The sequence below is a fragment of the Lutjanus erythropterus genome, chromosome 19, assembly GCF_056507025.1.
Source record: "Lutjanus erythropterus isolate fLutEry1 chromosome 19, fLutEry1.hap2, whole genome shotgun sequence".
NCBI classification, from domain to species: domain Eukaryota; kingdom Metazoa; phylum Chordata; class Actinopteri; order Lutjaniformes; family Lutjanidae; genus Lutjanus; species Lutjanus erythropterus.
In genome coordinates this window covers 31,550,457-31,570,386 of record NC_139335.1, presented here as the reverse complement: position 1 = coordinate 31,570,386, position 19,930 = coordinate 31,550,457, and the positions used below count along the sequence as shown (strand labels likewise).

General features: G+C 38.2%; 1 protein-coding gene across 1 annotated transcript; it reads left to right on the top strand.

Annotated features, from left to right (window-relative positions):
- The first annotated feature begins 3 nt into the window (after nt 1-3).
- LOC146310131 (protein NLRC3-like) lies at nt 4-17,654 on the top strand. Its single transcript, XM_084744432.1, has 8 exons — nt 4-114; nt 4,459-4,611; nt 8,364-8,423; nt 9,387-11,244; nt 11,556-11,729; nt 14,760-14,933; nt 16,270-16,325; nt 16,549-17,654. The coding sequence occupies exons 2-8, from the start codon at nt 4,494-4,496 to the stop codon at nt 17,103-17,105; spliced, it is 2,997 nt and encodes a 998-aa protein (XP_084600558.1). The 5' UTR covers nt 4-114; nt 4,459-4,493; the 3' UTR covers nt 17,106-17,654.
- The last annotated feature ends 2,276 nt before the right edge of the window (nt 17,655-19,930 follow it).

Sequence of the window (19,930 nt, the reverse complement as noted above, 5' to 3'; positions counted from 1 at the left end):
TAATATTGAAGCAGGTCGTCACACTCAGATGAATCTAAGCCTGTTTTTCTGCACAGACCTGATCAGGACACAAGTGAGCAGCTGGACTGACAGACACTCATGGAAATAAGTTCAGTAAGTGGAAATCTGCTGAATCTGAATTTTCTTCACTATCAGAACTTTTCTGTTTCTGAAAATGTTCCTGTTTGACATCAGTATTTATTTTAGGTTTGAAAAAAACTATTTCTGATTCCTTAATGCAGACATCAGTTCAAACAGAAATTTTTATATTTACAGGTTAAATATTGTGTGTCAATAGGGCTAAGAGTAAACACACACATGTTCATGGACTTAATTGGTTTCATGTATGAGATGTGTTTCAGTTTACACCAGACTTTCACAGAGACTGGGTTGTGACCCTCAGGTGAGTCACAGAGGATTTTATTTTACACTGTTTAACTTCACTCACTCCTCTCCTACAGACTCATTTAATAGATGTGCAAAGGGTTCTGTTGTTCTGTGTCACCAAATACATTAAAGACTGTGTAAGAAATTCAGCAAAATTAAGATTTATATGTGAAGTACACCATCTGTAAAACATTTAAAATGTGTATATTAGGGTTTTTCTTTTGAGAGGAAAAAACAAGAGCCTGTTAATTCTGCTTAAATATACTTTGTCGCAGTTGTTGGCTAAAATGTCTCATATTGTTTTCCTGATGAGAGTAAATAAAAACAATGAGATTACCTGTTAACTCACCTGAAGTCATTCATTTCTCATTCATAAAATATTTAACATGTATATGACTTCAATAACATGCATTAAGATAATATAAGGTGATGCAGAAATAGTAATAAAAGTGATCAGAAACATTCATTTCTGCACAAATTAACTCTTCCCATGATTTATTGATGAAGTCTGTTGTCATTTTAAAAAGTGGGTCCCCAGAAAAAAAAGTTGGAAACACTGGTTTACACAACATCTAACATATTTGTAATGAATTGAATGAAGATTCACTGACACAGACTGGTCACCTGTCAACCAATCACTGTAGAGATACTGAATATGTTTAGTCAAAAAACACGATGTGATCCATAGTAACAGGAATAATCAGGAGTAATTAATCAGCTAATCTAACAGTCTAATGATATTTTTAATGCTAAAATGTAATTATTATTGTTAATCATGAATTTTCAAATTTACTGTTTTACAAAAAAACAGAAAAAATAGTAAAGCACATTATTATTTCTTGAAGATGTCAAAGATGTAGTTATTTACTTGCATTCCTGAACAGAAAAATTAGTTTTAGTGGTTGAATCCACATTAAAGCACTTCATGATGCTGGATGGTCTCTGAGACAAATAGGGAAAGACATAAAGTGTCCTCACAGTGTGGTCAAGTATGCTTTGGAGTCAGCTGCAGGGACTGGAACTTACAAAATACACTGAGGAAGAAGCATGATGAATGAAAGTTAACTGAAGCAGATGTCAGACACCTCAAGCTTTTAAAAACTAGAGACAGAAGGAAGACCACTGCTGATCTTCAGGCAGAGATAAATGCGTCTAGATCAGAGTCTGAATGACCAGAAGCAGACAACTGACAGAACAAGGCTTAAAGGGAAGACTAGCTGCTAAGAAGACATTATTGAGGCCTGCAAACATCCAGAAATGCCTCAGATTTGCTAGGGAGCACAAAAGAAGGTCCTCTGGACGGACGAGTCCAAGTTTGAACTCTTTGGTCAGTATCGTCGTGTCCACAGAAAAACTGGAGAACGTTTTGATGCCAGATGCAGCCACAGTGAAACACGGTGGAGATTCCATTATGGTACGAGGTTCCATTTGTGGAAACGGCGTGGACAAATTAGTGAAACTCAATGGTATCATGAACAAGAACGTCTGTCACAGCATCTTACTGCGTGATGGAATCCCTTCTGGACTGAATCTGAGTGGTTGTGGGTTCATATACCAACAAGACAATGAGCCCAAGCAAACTTCAAAGCTGTGCAGAGACTATTTGACCAAGAAAAAGAATCTGGAGTTCTGGAACTGATGGACTGACCAAGTCAAAGTCCGGATTTGAATCCTATTGATCAAATTTGTGATTTAGTAGTTTCAAAGATTGATCACACAAAAGTTTCATCTAAAACAAGTGTGTGTGAACAGATAGAAACTATTTGGAACTCACTAACAAAAGAGACTGTTGAAAAGTCCATAAAAAACAATGTCAGCAAGAACTCAAGCTGTTATCAAAGGAGGCCAAACAAAATATTCAGTTTTTTGGTTGTTATGTGTGAAAAAAGACTATTTAGTTGTTTCAGTTATTTGCCAAATAAATAACATTTTTTAAAGATATGTTTTTGGGCTTTTTTGCCTTTATTATAATAGGACAGCTGAAGAGCAGACAGGAAACAGGGTGAAGAGGGGGGGGGTGACAAGCAGCAAAGGGCCGCAGGCGGGAGTCAAACCAGCGGCCGCTGCAGAGGACTAACAGCCTCAGTACATGGGGCGGACGCAGCAACAGCTGCTCCAACAAAAACATTTTAGTTTTAAATTAGTTTTTGAAAGATTTCTAAAATATTTACATTTTCTCGTTTTTCCATACTTATTACTCCTTAATTTAAAATATTGTGTGAAGTCTTTAGAGTCAATTGACTTTTAAAATATTGAATGAATAACCTTTGTATATATTTTTTTAATCTGTGTGCTAATTTTTTTATGTGCAAATTTTAAGAATGAAATAACAACAAAATAACAAATAACTTCCGCTGCTGAGGTCATGTGTTTCCTGTCAGCTGTGGAGGTCTGCAGCCAGGTACCTTGGCCTTATCTGATAGTTATGAGGAAAGGTTTAAGATATCAATCATTGTTATTCATGAGGATGGACGTATGATGGTTTTACCTCATTTAATTCTCTTTTATTGACTCCAAAATTACAAAAAAAAATTGAAAAAAAACAAACAAACCTTGGCCTGATTTTAATGAAACCTGGTGGCAGGGTGTAGAGTCGGCCAAGGAAGAACCTGTAAATTTTGTGGTCAGAATCAGTCAAAATCAGAATCATTGGACACACAAATAATTTTACACTTTCATTAACATTGTGAGATCGGTCAGTTGTAATACAGACTAGGGGTTGAGTTTGCTGATACTCATATCATAGAGGACTGGACTGTTGACCTTAGCAGAGGTCTGTGCTCTGTCAGTGCCTTTCTAGTTATTATTAGTGTGGGATTTTTTTCTGTTTCTCCAGAATCACTTGTAGCAGCTTTAAGAGAAAAGGTCTCCAGTTATATTTTCTTTGAGGAATGCAACATCCATCTTTATCACAGTATATAAGATGTAATGGGTTACATCTTATGGGTACTTATATACCAGTGGTTCCCAAACTTTTTCTGTCATGACCCCCTTTCAGAAACCAGAAAAATATCAATTATAATAATTGGATGAAACGGATTAAAAAAAAAAGAAAAAAAAAAAAGATTCAAATGTTGAACTTTAGTGAAATAGAGGTTAGCAGGATAGAAGGTATTTTTTTTTAAAAATAGTTTGTTTTATTAACAGTTGTAGTCCAGTCATCCTCTGTTAAAGGTTTTGCTTGCAGTCATTTCCATGTGATGATTTCTTGCTCGCAGCCAAAAGTTCATTAAAGAGAGATGTGCTGACTTCAGGTGCAGGAACCTCATTTAGAGTCACATTTCTTTCATCTCTATATGTAAGTATGTAGTTGGATCCTTCACAAATTAACACCAACACCCACAAATTAAAGATTCTGAGTTTCCTGTAATTTGGACTAACAGCCAATAATGACTGTTTCTGGTGCAGCACAGTAACTTCCTTGTGTCTCTGCTGGTTGCCTGGCAACTGACCAGAGACAAGAAATATTCTGGCTCTTAAACCCTGTGAGCAAAAGGAAGCTGGTAATTTTTGTAATTTCTTTTTAAATTTCCTTTTCCACTGACTAAACAAATGAGATATAATGTGTTTATTACAGCTTTAGAGCTGCTGGAAGGTGAATTTTGTTACCTTTGGACACAGCTAGGCTAGCTGTTTCCACCTGTTTTCAGTCTTTGTGCTAAGCTAAGCCTGTCAGCTTCTGGCAGCAGCCTTAAATTGACTGGACAGATAAAAGAGTGTTACTAACTCTGACAGAAAGAAAATAAGCATATCTCCCAAAATGTTGGACTCCTGCTTTATGTTAGATGATCTTTGGTGTGATGGTTTAAAGATGCTAACACATACTCCAAATCCCATTGTTTTTGTTGTTTTGTTTTTGTTTTGTTTTTTTAACTTTGACTTTGCAGTTAAAACAAAGAAATGATGGTCATAATGCATTTATTCTATTTTCACTGAGATGAGTTTGTCTTCATCTGTCAGGTATTTACTCAATCAGCTGTGACCAAACTGAATCTCTGAGTGACTTCAAAACAGTTCAGTTATTGATGAAAAGAGTTTTCATTCATTTTGTGTTCGTTTGTGTGTTTGCAGCAGAGACACCTGTGGAGGATTCAACTGAACCTCAGATGGAAGCAGGAAGGTCAACAGTCACTGCCAAGAGTGGTAGTTCCATCATGGCTCCTCATCTTACTGGTGTTCATGTTGGAGGAGACGTCCATCTAACCATCATCAACAACACACCTGGTAGACAGACACCTTTTGAATTTCTCTGCATTTCTTAAATGTATTTTATTACCAAGGTGTTGTGAAGAACAGTGGTAGAACTTGAAAGTGTTCCAGTCTGCTGTGAGAACGTACAGAACCATATAATGTGTTCCAGTATAATGTTAGTGTATTTGATGATGATGTGTGTTCTCTGCTGCAGCAGCAGACAGGTACTGTCCTGTCGCTGTTCTTGAACTGGCACGTGTGCCGTCGCTCCAGACTGTGATTGGCTGCTTTAAGGCTCAGTCTCACTCAGTTCTGAATTTTCACAGCAGAGATCCAACTTTTCTCTGATCTGTTCTCGTGACGTGTTCCGACACATTCAGCAGTGTTCTGTTGATTAATGGATCAGCTTTACCAACATTTAATATGAGTGATCAGAGAGAGAGAGTTGGAGACAACAGAAGGTTGTCTTCTTCACTTTACTGTCTCACAGGTCGACTGTGTCTGTCTTCAGTTAGCAGCCTGTTAGTCTGCTCTCTGTCATCACTTCATACTGTGTTTTAATTCAGACAAATGCACACTTCACTTGTTCTCATTTATATACTTTTTGTGTTGTCAGACTATAAAATGAGCATAAAACAGTGATTTAGTCAAAGCTCATATGTTCATCTGCAGTTATTTCCAAACTGCTGCTGCTGCTGTGAATGAAATCAGCACAACCACAAGTTAACAGCAGTGTGATCAGATGTTCAGCATATCAACAGTTAATTGATATAAAAGAGATTTTGAACATTAATGCAGCAGGAAACAGCTGATGTAGTGGAGTAAAGTCATCCTGAGCACAGAAGGATGAGGATGTTTTTATTGTGTTTTCAGAACATGTTAAACAATAAAACCCATTAAAATCAAATTAGTAATAAATATGTCAATCTAAACTATGAGAGAGAAATGACAGATAAGAAGGTGATCAGAGCCCAAAATGCAGCAGTGTTCAGGTGAACAGCACAATAAATAAATGTTTGTAATAACTATAATATAATAATAATTTCAGAACAGCAGTGATGTTTTTTGATGATCTGTGAGGTAAAATTAAGGTTTTTGCTGACTGAGTCTGGTGAGCTGTAGTGTCAGTTTGTTTTGGTCTGAGATGCCTGTGTATGTAGAACCTTTAAAATGAGTGATCACAGAGAAATTCATCTTCTACCTTGACATGATGCAGCCCCTGTATGATCCAGATACAGTGTGAGCTGGTTCCAGATACAGTAGTGATGGACTCCTGGTGGCAGAAAAGAGAACAGCATGTTGGATTTTATGAGGCTGGAAGAAAGTTTCCAGTGCTACCACTGCTTTTATCATTTATCTTGTTAAGTCTTTAACACAGATCACATGTAGCTGATGGTTTTAATGCTGACAGTTGAATGTTTCCACAGGTTTGTACTCACCTGATAACACTCACAGAGACACATGCACACATACATGCACACACTGGAGGTCTTCATGGACCAAAGAGTGAACCTCACCCAAAAAACAACCTGTGTAGCTCAGCAAAGTACAGAAAATACAAAGACCAACACACTACAGTGAATGTATGATTCATTCAGTCAAACTTCACTTGTATAACACTTTTCATTCAGGTTAGTTCAGCTCAAAGTGCTTCACTGATGACTGACAAACTGATAAAAAGCCATAAAATGTAAACAGTAAAACAGATTGAGACTAATGCACTGAAGAAAAATAAAAGTGAAATAATAAAACTAATAAAATACATTAAAACAGTAAATCAGATAAGACAATATCAAATAATGTCACTAACACGTTGATACTGAATGTATCAGTAAAATGTTCACTGACATCACATTTCATTTATTTCACACCAAAATAGACAATCTGACAACACACTGATCAGTCGTATTGACTGTGGTGTTAAAGTCCTGAGACCTGCACTATGAAGCAGGATTTGAGGTTGTTGAGGGAACTTTAAGGATTAACTAACCTAACTAACCTAATCCAGAGCAGGTTATGTTCCAGCTAAGACATCAATATGGATAAAGCACAGCCTGCTGACCAATCAAATCACTTTATTAAACAGCACTGGGTGTCAGAAGAGATAAAGTGTCATTTCATTTCAACAACAGAAACTGATTCAAGACCTAAAGTCTTGAACTTGTACTTAAAAAAACATATGAAAGTCATCTTGCTGTTCACTTTGAATTATGTTTTTATATTTACTTTTTATTTACTCCTAGTCTGTTTAACACTGCGCTCTGACTGACTGGTGTGTTTTCTTAAATGTATCTATATAAAACAGGGAGGGTCAAACTCACAAGTCTGTCATTTAATATGTTTGATCATCTGTCTGCAGATCAGATGACAGATGATCAGTAAATATATTAAATTATATATTTCACTCCCAAGTCAGTTTGACACACTGAGTGCAGCTGAAAGAATAAAACTAAAACTGTCTCACACACAAGAAGAATAACCTTCATCTAAGCAGCACATTAATTTAATGGACGACACAAATGTAATTATAGTCAGATCTACTCGTGTTCTGGAGCAGTGAAATTATCAGGCCCTCAGTCAAAAGTGTTTCTCCAGGTGAAAGTTATTAATGTTGTGTGTTATAAATATGTTAATGTGTTTTCTTTGATCATTTTAACCTATGTAAAGTGTCTTTGAGGATCCTGAACAGAAGATATAGAATAAATGTATTAACATTATTATTCTGTCCTTCCTGCATGTGGAAGCTGCAGGAGTGTTTCTTTCAGTCTGGATTATGATGGTTATGATCACCTTCTTCTTTATTATTTGTCTAATATTATAGTTTGTTCTTTATTGTAAAATATGCTGGTGTGATGTCAGGAGTCTTGTCCATGATGTGATTGGTCAGATGCTGCAAACTCTGCCCTGTTTATGTGAAAGTCCTTGTGTCTAGTTAGGGAAACCCTGGGTTGACTGACTGAGTTGATACCCACTTATACTTGATCGTCTTTGTTCAGTTTAGTGAAGTCAGATCACTTAAAGACTCCCTGGGTTTGTTGAACCTGGTGTGTCAGACCTGCCAGTCTGCTCTGGAGCCCCGGGACTGGACCCAGACCCTGTTTCACTGCCAGCAGTAATAAAATAATAACAGTTATAACAGCAATAGTGCTATTCTGTCAGCTAGTCTTATTTTATTATTATTTGTTTATTTGTTTGTTTGTGTGTTTTTTAACTGCATAGTAGTTATTATAGTGTTATTACTAGTATTTTATTTTCTCTGTCTGCATACACACACACACACACACACACACACACACACACACACACACACACACACACATTCACATACACTTCTGTACTGTTCTGGTTTTTGTCCTAGAATCAATAATAATAGTAAATACATAAAAATAAAAACACAGCTGAAGGACAACTCACTGACTGTATCCATTGACCTCATGTCTCATTCACGACAGAAAACACCTTTATTGCCTTTATTGTCGATCTCATCCTTTACTGTTTTGTAGTTTGAATGATTTCATTTATTCCCTTTTTAAAATAATATTTGTATATAATTTTATTGAAGAATTGCAGCTACAAATAAAGATTTATTGGTGGAGTTACACAGAGATCACAATCCAACTAATCAGCTGTACAAGATGAAATGATATAACCTACAGAACATAACACAGAGACATTTAAATAAACACATGGAAGTGAAAAGGTAATTAAATTAACTTAATGAAAGATGAGTAATAAGTCAAACTGTAAATATAACACATAATCTGTGTCTGTCTTTGTGTTAGTAGATGTCAGTGATGTTGGACAGACTCCAGAGAACAGAGGACCTTCCTCCTCTCAGACTGAAGGTAAAACTGCTGTATTCTCTGCTCTGTACGGAAGCCCTGAAGGACAAACTACAATTAATCTACTAACTAATCTCTTATCTTAAAATTAAAATTGGAACAGACACAAAAATGAACCTGATCTGATCGAATCAGATGTTTTCATCCACCTGTTTTTATGCACAGTCTTAATTTGCACATTAAAACAATCTGAGTGGAAACACTGGAAAGATGGAAAAAAGTAAAAACATTACAAAATATCTTTGCTTACCAGAGGTGGAGAAGTTTGTGCATCTTACAATCTTACAATTTCATTTAGCAGATACAAAGAAAATGCAGCTTGCAGCAAATGTTGGAGACTGAAACCTTCATCACATTAATACATGAAACAAAAAGTCACATTTCATCACATTGTCCTCATGGTTTCCTGAGCTTTAAGGTCTGACTCAGGGTCAGATGTCATCTTGTTGCCTCCTCTCCTTTTTCAATGGTTTAAAGGAACCTAACTGGGAAATTTATGCCATCAGCTGTTTTTCTCAATGTGCCCACCTCCTAATATTCTCAAAACTCTCATGGATGATGTTAAAGTCACAGGGAGTATTTTCTCATTTTTGACTGGTGAATTTGGTTCATTTCATCGGTTTAATTACATGGAATTAACATCTAAACATCATTTAACAAGAGAATAAAGGAAATACAATGTGTGCACTTCTGGGCATATGAGAGAGAGAGAGAGAGAGAGAGAGAGAGAGAGAGAGAGAGAGAGAGAGAGAGAGAGAGAGAGAGAGAGAGAGAGAGAGAGAGAATGTACATGGACAGAGGGAGAAAAGTGAAAGTGATGTTACAGGACTTTGTTTCTGACACACAACCAGCAGATGGCAGCAACACCAGCAGCTGCTCAAACCTTAACTTAAACTTTTTAATCTCTGTTGCTCCACTCATTCTGTCTTACTGCAGTTTAGTTTTGTTTCTGTTTGTGTCTCACAGATGAGATTATTCCAGTACCAGAGCCACGACACATCTCATATTACCAAAACAGGCTTCAGTCAAACCTCCAGGATAAGTTTAAGTCTGTACAAGAGGCCTGGATGGAAAGAAAGGATAAGCAACCTCTGGATGAAATCTACACAGAGCTGTACGTCACAGCTGGAGGTGACGTTCACATCAACAAACAGCATGAGGTCTTACAGATTGAAGCAGCAGTGAAGCCAGCAGATACAGAGACAACAATTAAACCCAGTGACATGTTCAAACCTCCCTCTGGAAATGAAATATCCATAAAAACAGTGCTGACCAATGGAATCGCAGGAATTGGCAAAACATTTCTTGTGCGCAAGTTTGTGTTGGACTGGGCTGAAAGAAGAGCCAATCAAGATGTGCATCTCATTTTCCCCTTCACCTTCCGCCAGCTGAACTTACGGAAGGGAAAAGAGTTTCGTTTGGCAGAACTCCTTCATGAATGTATCAGGGAGACCAGAGGCATCCCAGAAGAAGCTCTTAATTACATCTTTACATCTCTGCAGTCATCAGGAAACACAAACTTTAACAATAGTAAGTTCAAACTTCTGTTTGTTTTGGATGGACTGGATGAGAGCCGCCTTCATCTGGACTGTTCTACCAAACAAAACCAGAACACAGACTTTGATGTGACACAGTCCACCTCAGTGGATGTTCTGATGACAGAACTCATCAAGGAGAATCTGCTTCCCTCTGCTCGAATCTGGATAACCACACGACCTGCAGCAGCCAATCAGATCAATTCTGACTTTGTTGACATGGTGACAGAGGTCAGAGGGTTCACTGACCCACAGAAGGAGGAGTATTACAGGAAGAGATTGAGAAATGAGAAGCAGAGCAGCAGAATCATCTCCCACGTCAAGACATCACGAAGCCTCCACATCATGTGTCACATCCCAGTCTTCTGCTGGATCACTGCTACAGTTCTGGAGAAAGTGTTGAAGACCAGAGAGGGAGGAGAGCTGCCCAAGACCCTGACTGAGATGTACGCTGAATTCCTGTGGTTTCAGGTTCATCAGACAAATAAGAAGTATGACTTAGAAAAGTGCATTCAGTACATTAAGTCCTTAGCAAAACTGGCTTTCCACCAGCTGAAAAAGGGCAACCTGATCTTCTATGAGAAAGATCTGACAGAGAGCGGCATTGATGTCAGTGGAGCCTCAAAGTGTTCAGGAGTGTTCACAGAGATCTTTAAAGAGGAATGTGGGAGGAAGAATGATGAAGACAAGAAGATGTTCAGCTTCGTCCATCTGAGTGTTCAGGAGTTTCTGGCAGCTTTGTATGTGGAGAAATCACTCATCAACAAAAACAAGAATGTGATGTCTAAGTTCGCACAAACTGTTGGTGAACGTGTGCGAATGTTTTTCAGAAGGTCTGTGACAGAGGTCCACAGGTTTGCTATTGACAAGGCCTTACAGAGTCCAACTGGACACCTGGACTTGTTCCTCCGTTTCCTCCTGGGTCTTTCTCTGCAGACCAGACTCCCTCAAGGTCTCCTGAAAAAGGAAAGACGCCCACAGACCAATCAGAAAACTGTCAAGTACATCAAGAAGAAGATCAGTGAGAATCTGTCTCCAGAGAGAAACATCAATCTGTTCCACTGTCTGAATGAACTGAATGATGGTTCTCTAGTGGAGGAGATCCAACAGTACCTGAGTTCAGGACGTCTCTCCACAGATAAACTGTCTCCTGCTCAGTGGTCAGCTCTGGTTTTCATCTTACTGTCATCAGAAAAAGATCTGGACGTGTTTGAACTGAAGAAATACTCTGCTTCAGAGGAGGTTCTTCTGAGGCTGCTGCCAGTGGTCAAAGCCTCCAACAAAGCTCTGTAGGTTCACAGATAACTGCAGATAATAATGTCATCACATGTGGAGTTTAATTGTGTCTCCACAGATTAATACAGTCCCGAAATTAAAAAAAAAAATCACCATCACATTGTATTTCACTTGAGGCTAAAATTATTGTGATCCCAGAGATGTGACTATAATTTTAGAAATGTTCATCAGTTGCTGTTAGATCCCAGTAATATACACAGTAAAAACACTAATCATGGAAAAATAAGGGCAGTCATAGAAATGTGTTTTATTATATTGTAGATGACAGAAACAGTCTCAGTGTTTGTCTCTAACTCTCCTTCAGGCTGAGTGGCTGTAATCTGTCAGAGAGAAGCTGTGAAGCTCTGTCCTCAGTCCTCAGCTCCCAGTCCTCGAGTCTGAGAGAACTGGACCTGAGTAACAACGACCTGCAGGATTCAGGAGTGAAGCGTCTCTCTGCTGGACTCCAGAGTCCACACTGTAGACTGGAGACTCTCAGGTCAGGATTTATTTTCTGTTTAACAGAGGAGCATTTAAATGTTACTTGACATACAAGTTAATGTCTATTAAAAAAGATCCCCAACATCTACTGGATTTCACTTCGAGATTTAAAATGTTCAGCAAAGGTAACATTAGCAGCTTTAAATCCTCTGGAAACTCAAACCCACAATAGTATATTAGCCATACAATTTCAGGTCTCATGTCATGAAAGTCAGCATCTAAAACATATTAGAAATTGGTTTTAATCCAAGTCATTTAATTTTGTCTTCACTTCAATCTGAAATTTATTCCAAGGATTGCACAGTTAATTCCACTAACCAGTCATAGAAAATCCACATCAGTTGCTGGGTTTTCCCTTCACAAGGTGGAACAAAACTTCTCTGCTCCTGTCAGTTGAATCAGCCTCTCTTCTGGTTAGATTTCATCAGGCACAGCTGTGTCATGATAAGGCTGCGCTGATCACAGTTGTTCTACACGATGTTTGTGATTCTACCAGCAGTACCTCTATTTTCAACAGACACCACATCAATCTGCTCAGAGCACATCAAGCACAGAAACAAAAACGGCAGAGAGAATCCAGTCACTTTTCAAAATAAAAGACCCTGTTCTGACTCGCAATCATTAATACAGACAGGCAAGAAACTATTTAACTCTACAACTTACTTATTCATGGTAGAAACACAATGAGCAAGGAAAGAGGATCTTAGCCAGTAAACATATAGTCAGGCAGTTCTGATGCTGAAACACTGTTGAAATGGTGCTGATGGAGGCTGCAGTGCAGGACTGATAAAAACTGTGGCTCAGACATGTCGTGTTTATTTAAATCAACCAGTTAGTCTGAGACTCCTTTAACACAAATAGTCATTTTACTTTGCAGAAACCGATATCAGTTTAAGAGTAAACAATATTTATAATATTTTCACTGATTTACTTTTCAGACAGAGAACTGATGCTGTCGTCTATGATCTCGTCACACTCACCAAGACTCCTTTGGAAAGAAAAAGTCATTTTATCTGACAGGACACAGGAGCTGCTGGTCTTCTGCTGCCCTGATCTGTTAGTTGGGGAGATCATACAATCAAACATGTGAGGGTTTGTACATGTGTGTGAGCCTCTATCTGTGGAATGTAATGTTAATTTGGATCTGAACAAACACATTAAAACACTGAAGTCACACAATAAGACAAACAAACTAAGTGATTGAGGCAGCAGTAGACCAACAACTCCTGTGTCCTGTGAGGTAAAATGACTGTTTTTGTGAAGAGTCTTGGTGGCTTTGAAGAGAACAAAGATGGAGGCTTCAGTTCTCTGTTGGAAAAGTCTGTCTGACAGCAACGTGAAGCAGTGAAAACATCCTAATATAGTCTACACTTTATTTACACACTAAACTGATACTGATTTTTTTAGGATGCACAATAAATATTGGTACAGATAAATTATCAGCTAATATTGTCCATCACAGCTATATCAGTCTATATCAGTATCAGCATATATTAGCTGATAAATATCTGATATAATAATATCTGATTTGACAGATGATGTCAAATCATTTCATTTGAATTAATTAAAGGTAAAATCCTCCATGAAGCCAAAGTATATTTGAAGTTTTTGATGAAGTTTGTTTAAAATACTAAGTGAACATTTGTAGAGTCAGAACTGTTGTTTGTTTTTGTTGTAACAGTGATGTCAGTCAGATTTGGTTCAGTCAGAGTTGTTGAATATTAAATCATCCATCTTTGATCACTACATCTGAGCCTTTCTTACCCTCAGCTGTGCATAAACTACAGGATGGATGAACTTCTTTTTCAAATATTAAGATGTGAAATGATCAGTAATCTTATTGTTATCAGCCATGAGAAGCAGGTAATTATCAGTTATCAGTATCAGCTGAAAAACTCCATGTGGTGCATCCCTACATTTTTTTCAGGTGTGTAAAATATGTTTGCTGCTGCTCCTGTCCACACCGGTCCACACAGCAGTACATTGTTTAGCTTCCATGTTGATGTCGATCAAATCATGACGTCCAACACAGTCTTAAGAAACGGTCTAAACCCTGGGTCTGTAACAGGGAGTCTGTGACCCTGAGGGGATCCTGACTTACTGCAGGAGGCCCAAATTATTGTTCCATCATTTTCTGAAAGTTTTCTTTTCAAGAAGTGAAATGTGTCTGAAAACATGAATCCAACATATTATTTGATAAATCAGTCAGTTTGTAAAAGAAAAGCAACAAGAAACATGTGAAAGTATTCAGTGTAATATATGGAGTATGAGGCTCCAGCTTTGTTTATCAATCAGCTAAGAGGTCCAGGTGAAGATCCCTGGTCTTTGTATTTTTACTATTTAAAGCAACATTTCCAGAGTCTTTAAGTAGTATTTTTACATTAACAATGGATCAAATGACTATATGTAATATAAAAGATGATCTTCTAGATGACTGATTTGTTTCTACGATACACAACTTAACTGTGTCAGTCAGTGTTTCAGTCTCACTGCTCTCATCAGCTTGGGGCGACACGGTGGTTCAGTGGTTCACACTGCTGGCTCACAGCAATGTCTCAGCGTACTCTGGCTTCCTCCCACAGACCAAAGACCTGCAGGTTCATAATAGCAGCTTATAACAGGTTCATTGGTGACTGTAAATTGTCCGTAGGTGGACATGATTGGTTGTTTGTCTCTATGTGTCCATCCTGTGATGAACTGGTGACTTGTCCAGGGTGAACCCCGCCTCTCGCCCAGTGTCAGCTGGGATAGGCTCCAGCCCTATGGATCATCTGTGTCTTTTTCAGCAGCAGCAGGCAGCGATTTTCATCAAACAAGCTGTGATGAAGCCACTGTCCACTACCTGTCCAGGAGCAAACAGCAGAGAGACACAGTTAGAGACTATCTGGTGAAGAAGGTGGAACATGTAGCAGCTAAAGAGCAGCACAGATTTCAAGATATTTTTCTGATCTCACAGATGTCTGATGTCTGCCCACAGTGATTAAGAAGGTTTTGTTTTGGGCTAAAAGCAACTTTACTGTGTCTCCAGTCTGTCAGGCTGTCTGATCACAGAGGAAGGCTGTACTTCTCTGGCCTCAGCTCTGAGATCCAACCCCTCCCATCTGAGAGAGCTGGACCTGAGCTACAATCATCCAGGAGACTCAGGAGAGAAGCTTCTGTCTGCTGGACTAAAGGATCCACACTGGAGACTGGACACTCTGAGGTATGAACACACAACAAGAGCTCACACACTGTTTGTGTGTCACACTGACAAGCTGAGGACTGTTGGTTCACAGTCTGTACCAGCAACACTGCTGATAACAGTGAAGACAGTAACTGATGTGCTGAGAGTCCCTGAGAGTCCCTGCATCTCACCAGTTACACCAGTATGTCCATGCTGGTCTGCCATCAACTGACCAGTTACACAGCACTACCAACCTGTCTGCTCACCGCTCAACCAGCTACACAAAACTCAACAACTCAGCAAAGATCAATCAAATGGATTACTAATTGTTTGTTGAATATTTGTGTCCAAGTTGTTGAATGTTTGTGTAACATATGTTGAGTATAATGTTTGATGAATTATCACCTAAACTCTATAGATAATCTGTGAAACATCTGCAGATAAACTGAAACAGTTGAATTGTTGAAATGTTACAAATACTCTCTAAACTATCTGTAGGTGGACTATCCAAATAAAGTCTTACTCAATAGCTAATTAAAGAAAACAATTATTAATAATAATAATAGTCAACAAATAATCAGATACATATAAACAGTGACATGTTCCAAGTGCATCATTTGACGTGTGTGAAATGATGGTCTGGTCTGTTTGATTGTGTTTGTTCAAAGAATAAATTTATGACATCACTATTTCACCTTGTTTTTTCCATAGTTGTCTGAACCTCTTAAAGGAGCAGTCTGTAGGATTTGAGGCTCAATCACACTCAAAGTGATAATTGACTTTATTTGAACTTTATTTATTGAGGGGAGTTTGACTGAGAGCAATGCTCTCTTTTTCAGGAACGTCCTGATCACATTCACACAGTTACACACATTCACAGCTGGAAGCTGTCCAGTACAACCACAGTCTGATCTGCCGGCCAGAGCAGCTCCACTGGAGCAGTTGGGGTTCAGGGTCTTGCTGAAGGGCACCTCAGTGGTGGTAATGAGGGAGGGGCAAGAGCTGCTCTTTCAATTTCTCCACCCAGATTTATCCTGCTGACGATCTCCAGGACACAAGCTTGTTTCTCAAACCTTTAGGTCACCACTGCCCCAACATTTCTGTTGACCACTGAATTAAAGACACTAGAAATGATATTTTGATCTTTTACTATTGTATTGTCTTGATGTTTTGGATGTTTCCTTCTTGTCTGACCTTTTTATTCTTTGACTGTTTTCTTCTGAGTATTTGATGTAAAGTTGAACTGAGTCTGTGTGTGAAATGTGTTTTATAAATGCAGCTGTTTTGTCTTCATGGTGGATCTGAGTGAAGGTTTATGAAGATCGTTGATGAAGAAGCTTCTGAAGGTTCATTCTGACTTTGTTTCTTCCTCCAGGGTGGATCATGGTGGAGAGGAGTGGCTGAAACCTGGTCTGAGGAGCTCCAGTCTGAGTATGTGTTCACTGTGATTCATGAAAACAAGGCAGCTCATGTTCAAGTAGTTTAAAGCAAAAGCTTCTGTATCTGCATTTAGCTGTCAGTTTGAAAGAAGATCCAGAAAGATGAGAAGTTTTGATCTAATTAACAGTCAGTCTGTTAATGAAGCAACAAATAAACCCATCAGTTGTGTTAGATGATAAACTGCTGCTGTGTTGTGTCTCGTTCTCTCCATCAGATGCCTGTGAACTCACAGTCGACACAAACACAGTAAACAGATTCCTCAAACTGTCTGACAACAACAGGAAGGTGACACGTGTGAAGGAGGAGCAGCCATATCCTGATCATCCAGAGAGGTTTGACTTCTGCTGTCAGCTGCTGTGTAGAAATGGTCTGACTGGTCGCTGTTACTGGGAGGTCGAGTGGAGGGGAATAGTTTATATATCAGTGAGTTACAGAGGAATCAGGAGGAGAGGAGACAGTGATGACTGTTTGTTTGGACAGAATAATCAGTCCTGGAGTCTGAGCTGCTCTGATTTTAGAGGTTACTCTGTCTATCACAATAACAGAAGAACAAACCTCTCCTCCTCCTCCTCCTCCTCCTTCTACTCCTCCTCCTCTGTCTCTAACAGAGTAGCAGTGTATGTGGACTGTCCTGTTGGCTCTCTGTCCTTCTACAGAGTCTCCTCTGACACACTGATCCACCTCCACACCTTCAACACCACATTCACTCAACCGCTTTATGCTGGATTTACAGTCTCTTCTGATTCTTCAGTGTCTCTGTGTTCACTGTAAGAGGGAGACACACACACACACACACACACACACACACACACACACACACACACACACACACACACACACACACTTTTTGTCTCCATGTGTGTTTTTACTTTGCTGAATGTTTGTCTGATTTTAAAAACCTTACAAAACCTTTAAATATGTTTTCATTCAGGTTTTTGGAATAAATGCAAATATTTTAGTTGTAGATTTTCTGAACTTTGTAATCAGATTTTTTCTCACATATATAAACATGTATATACAATAAAATCAGGTTCTACACACATATAATTGATCAAAAATGTCTCTTTTCTTTTCTTGGACAGATCAAATCAAACCAGTCATTTTATTTTGTACAAATCATTCCACAGTTTTTTATAAATGTGAGGTTGTTATAAAATGTTTGACATTAGTTGTGTAATGTATCTGAGCTCTGAGATCTCTGTATCATCTCTTCTCATGTAACATGTGTCTGAATGATAAATGCTGTGATGTGATCATATCTTTGTCACATGTGTTTTTTATTTTATTTTGTTCTCAAATATTCAATAAAATATTGTTAAAAAATCAGAAATACTTCATTGAGTATTGAATCATTGCTTTATTGAAGTTTATATTTAAAATGTGTTAAAAGCTTCAAAATCTAAAACTAACAATACCTACTGATAACATCAGTGTAAAAATGTTCTCTTATAATCACCTTTGTTTTAAAATCAATTATTTATGAAAATGTTGGACCTTTAAAATTGTGTCCCAGATTTCCAACAACTCTACATCAACTTTAATCAGGCATAAAAAGGGTCAGCTATACCCTAAGGACCCCTGTCTCACTTCCTGGTTTATAAAAGGTGGGAATACAAACACTGGGAAACTTTCTATTTTTAGATCAATTCATTCAATAATATTTCTATCAGGTGTGTCTCAGCCATAACATGCCGACTCTGTAGTCCTTCTAAATCAAAAATCAATAGGAATTATGGTTTAAAAATGTGTATTTTGATGAACATTAAGAGACTCTGAGACACTTTAAAAAAATAAAATGTCTGCTCACTGTGACGACGCTGTGAAATGAAAAAATGTTAGACATTATCAACTCTGTCAGATCTTAGAGAGCTGACATCTCTGCTGACGGAGATGATTTAACTCTCACTTGTCTAATAATTAAATGATGTCTTTGAAATTAGTACACTTTCAATTTAATAATAAGAATAAAAATAAGTCAGTCACCCCGTCAAAAAGTCTGGACACACCCATGTATGTGACATCAACTCTGTGAGGGAGACATCAGAAAAGTTTGTTTTCTGAAAGAGAAAAACTTTAAAAAGTTGCAGGAGCTTTAAATCAGGGCTGCAACCAACGTTTAATCTGACAGTTATTTTCACTATTAATCAGTTAATCTTTGTGGAAAATTCCCAAATTTTCACATTTAAGAAGCTGAAGTGAACAAATGTGAAATTTTTGCTTGAAAAGTGACTGAAACAATTAATCAAAGTTTGCAGCTAATTTTCTTTCAATCTTTCATTGCAACTCTACATTAAATACAAATGTTGGCCTTGATTTTTCTAATGTCTTCAAAAAAAAAATTACACAACATGAACTGTTCATAGTTTGACTTAAGATTTATTGGACCCAAAAATCAATGTTACACAAATCATTTTGTTTGATATTAGATGTCTAATGTTAATTCTGCTTCATTTTTATTGAGTCAGCTGTGGGTTTTCATGTGTTTTATTGTGAGTAAAAATATCCTTCGAGCATCGCCAGCTAAAAGTAACGTGTGTCGTCTTTCCAGAGAGGCGCATGCGCTGTTGTCCACAAGCAGTGATGATTTTTCTTTCTCATCCTTTGTCTTAACTGCAGATGGAATAAACCTGAACTGCTGCCAACTCAAAGCAGCTCTAAGAGGTTCATTCAGGAAGGCATCTCACACAGAGGTCACACATACAGTGATGGAAAATCCATCCAAACCTTTTACTCAGGTTCTTCTACTTCTACCCCACCACATTTCAGAGGTACATATTATACTTTTTACTCCAGTATATTTCTCTGTGGCTTCTTCTTCTTTCAATTCTTTAAAAATGATAATTTTTCATATCCTTCCTGTTGTCATGATTGTAGGATTTTTGGTTTTGTGTGGCGTGCTTTGTGTTTTCCCTGTCTCCCCTTCCCCCTCCTTTTTCTCTCCAGGGCAGTGTGTGTGTGCAGCGGTGGCGGTGATTGGCTGGCTCCTCTCAATGAGACACACCTGGTTCTCCTCTACTCATTCATCCTACTATATAAGCCTGGTCTAGACACCACTCCTGTGCCGGATTATCCCGTCTCAGTCGGTAACGTAGCGACAGCGCTTCTCTCGTGCACCAGTGGACTATTTTGTGTTTTTTGAGACTCTAAATCATCTGTGTTTTTCGTGCAGCAACCAGTGTGCCTTCCTGCAACCTCTCGTGCTCCGGAGCTGCCTCCTGCTCGGCTTTTCCAGTTCCACCTGCAATGCCAGCCAGCCGACCACTGCCTGCACCTGCCCTCACCTTTTGTTACCTTTTTACCCCGCGTGGGAAAATAAACACGTTAAAAACTTTCTCTGTCTCTGTCTCTGCATCCGGGGTCCAGGCCTTTGTCTAAACGTAACAGTAATAATGTGTCAGTATAAAGAATTATAAGAATAGAAAAGAGGTGTGTAAAAATATATACAAGCTACTAGAACATATAAAATATGACAATAATAACAAATATACACAATAAGAAGTGTGTAAAGGTGCATGTGCCTTTTCTACAATGTGTAACAGCAATATAAAAATATGAAAACTGCAATATGTAGAAAATTTGACATGAATAGAAATATG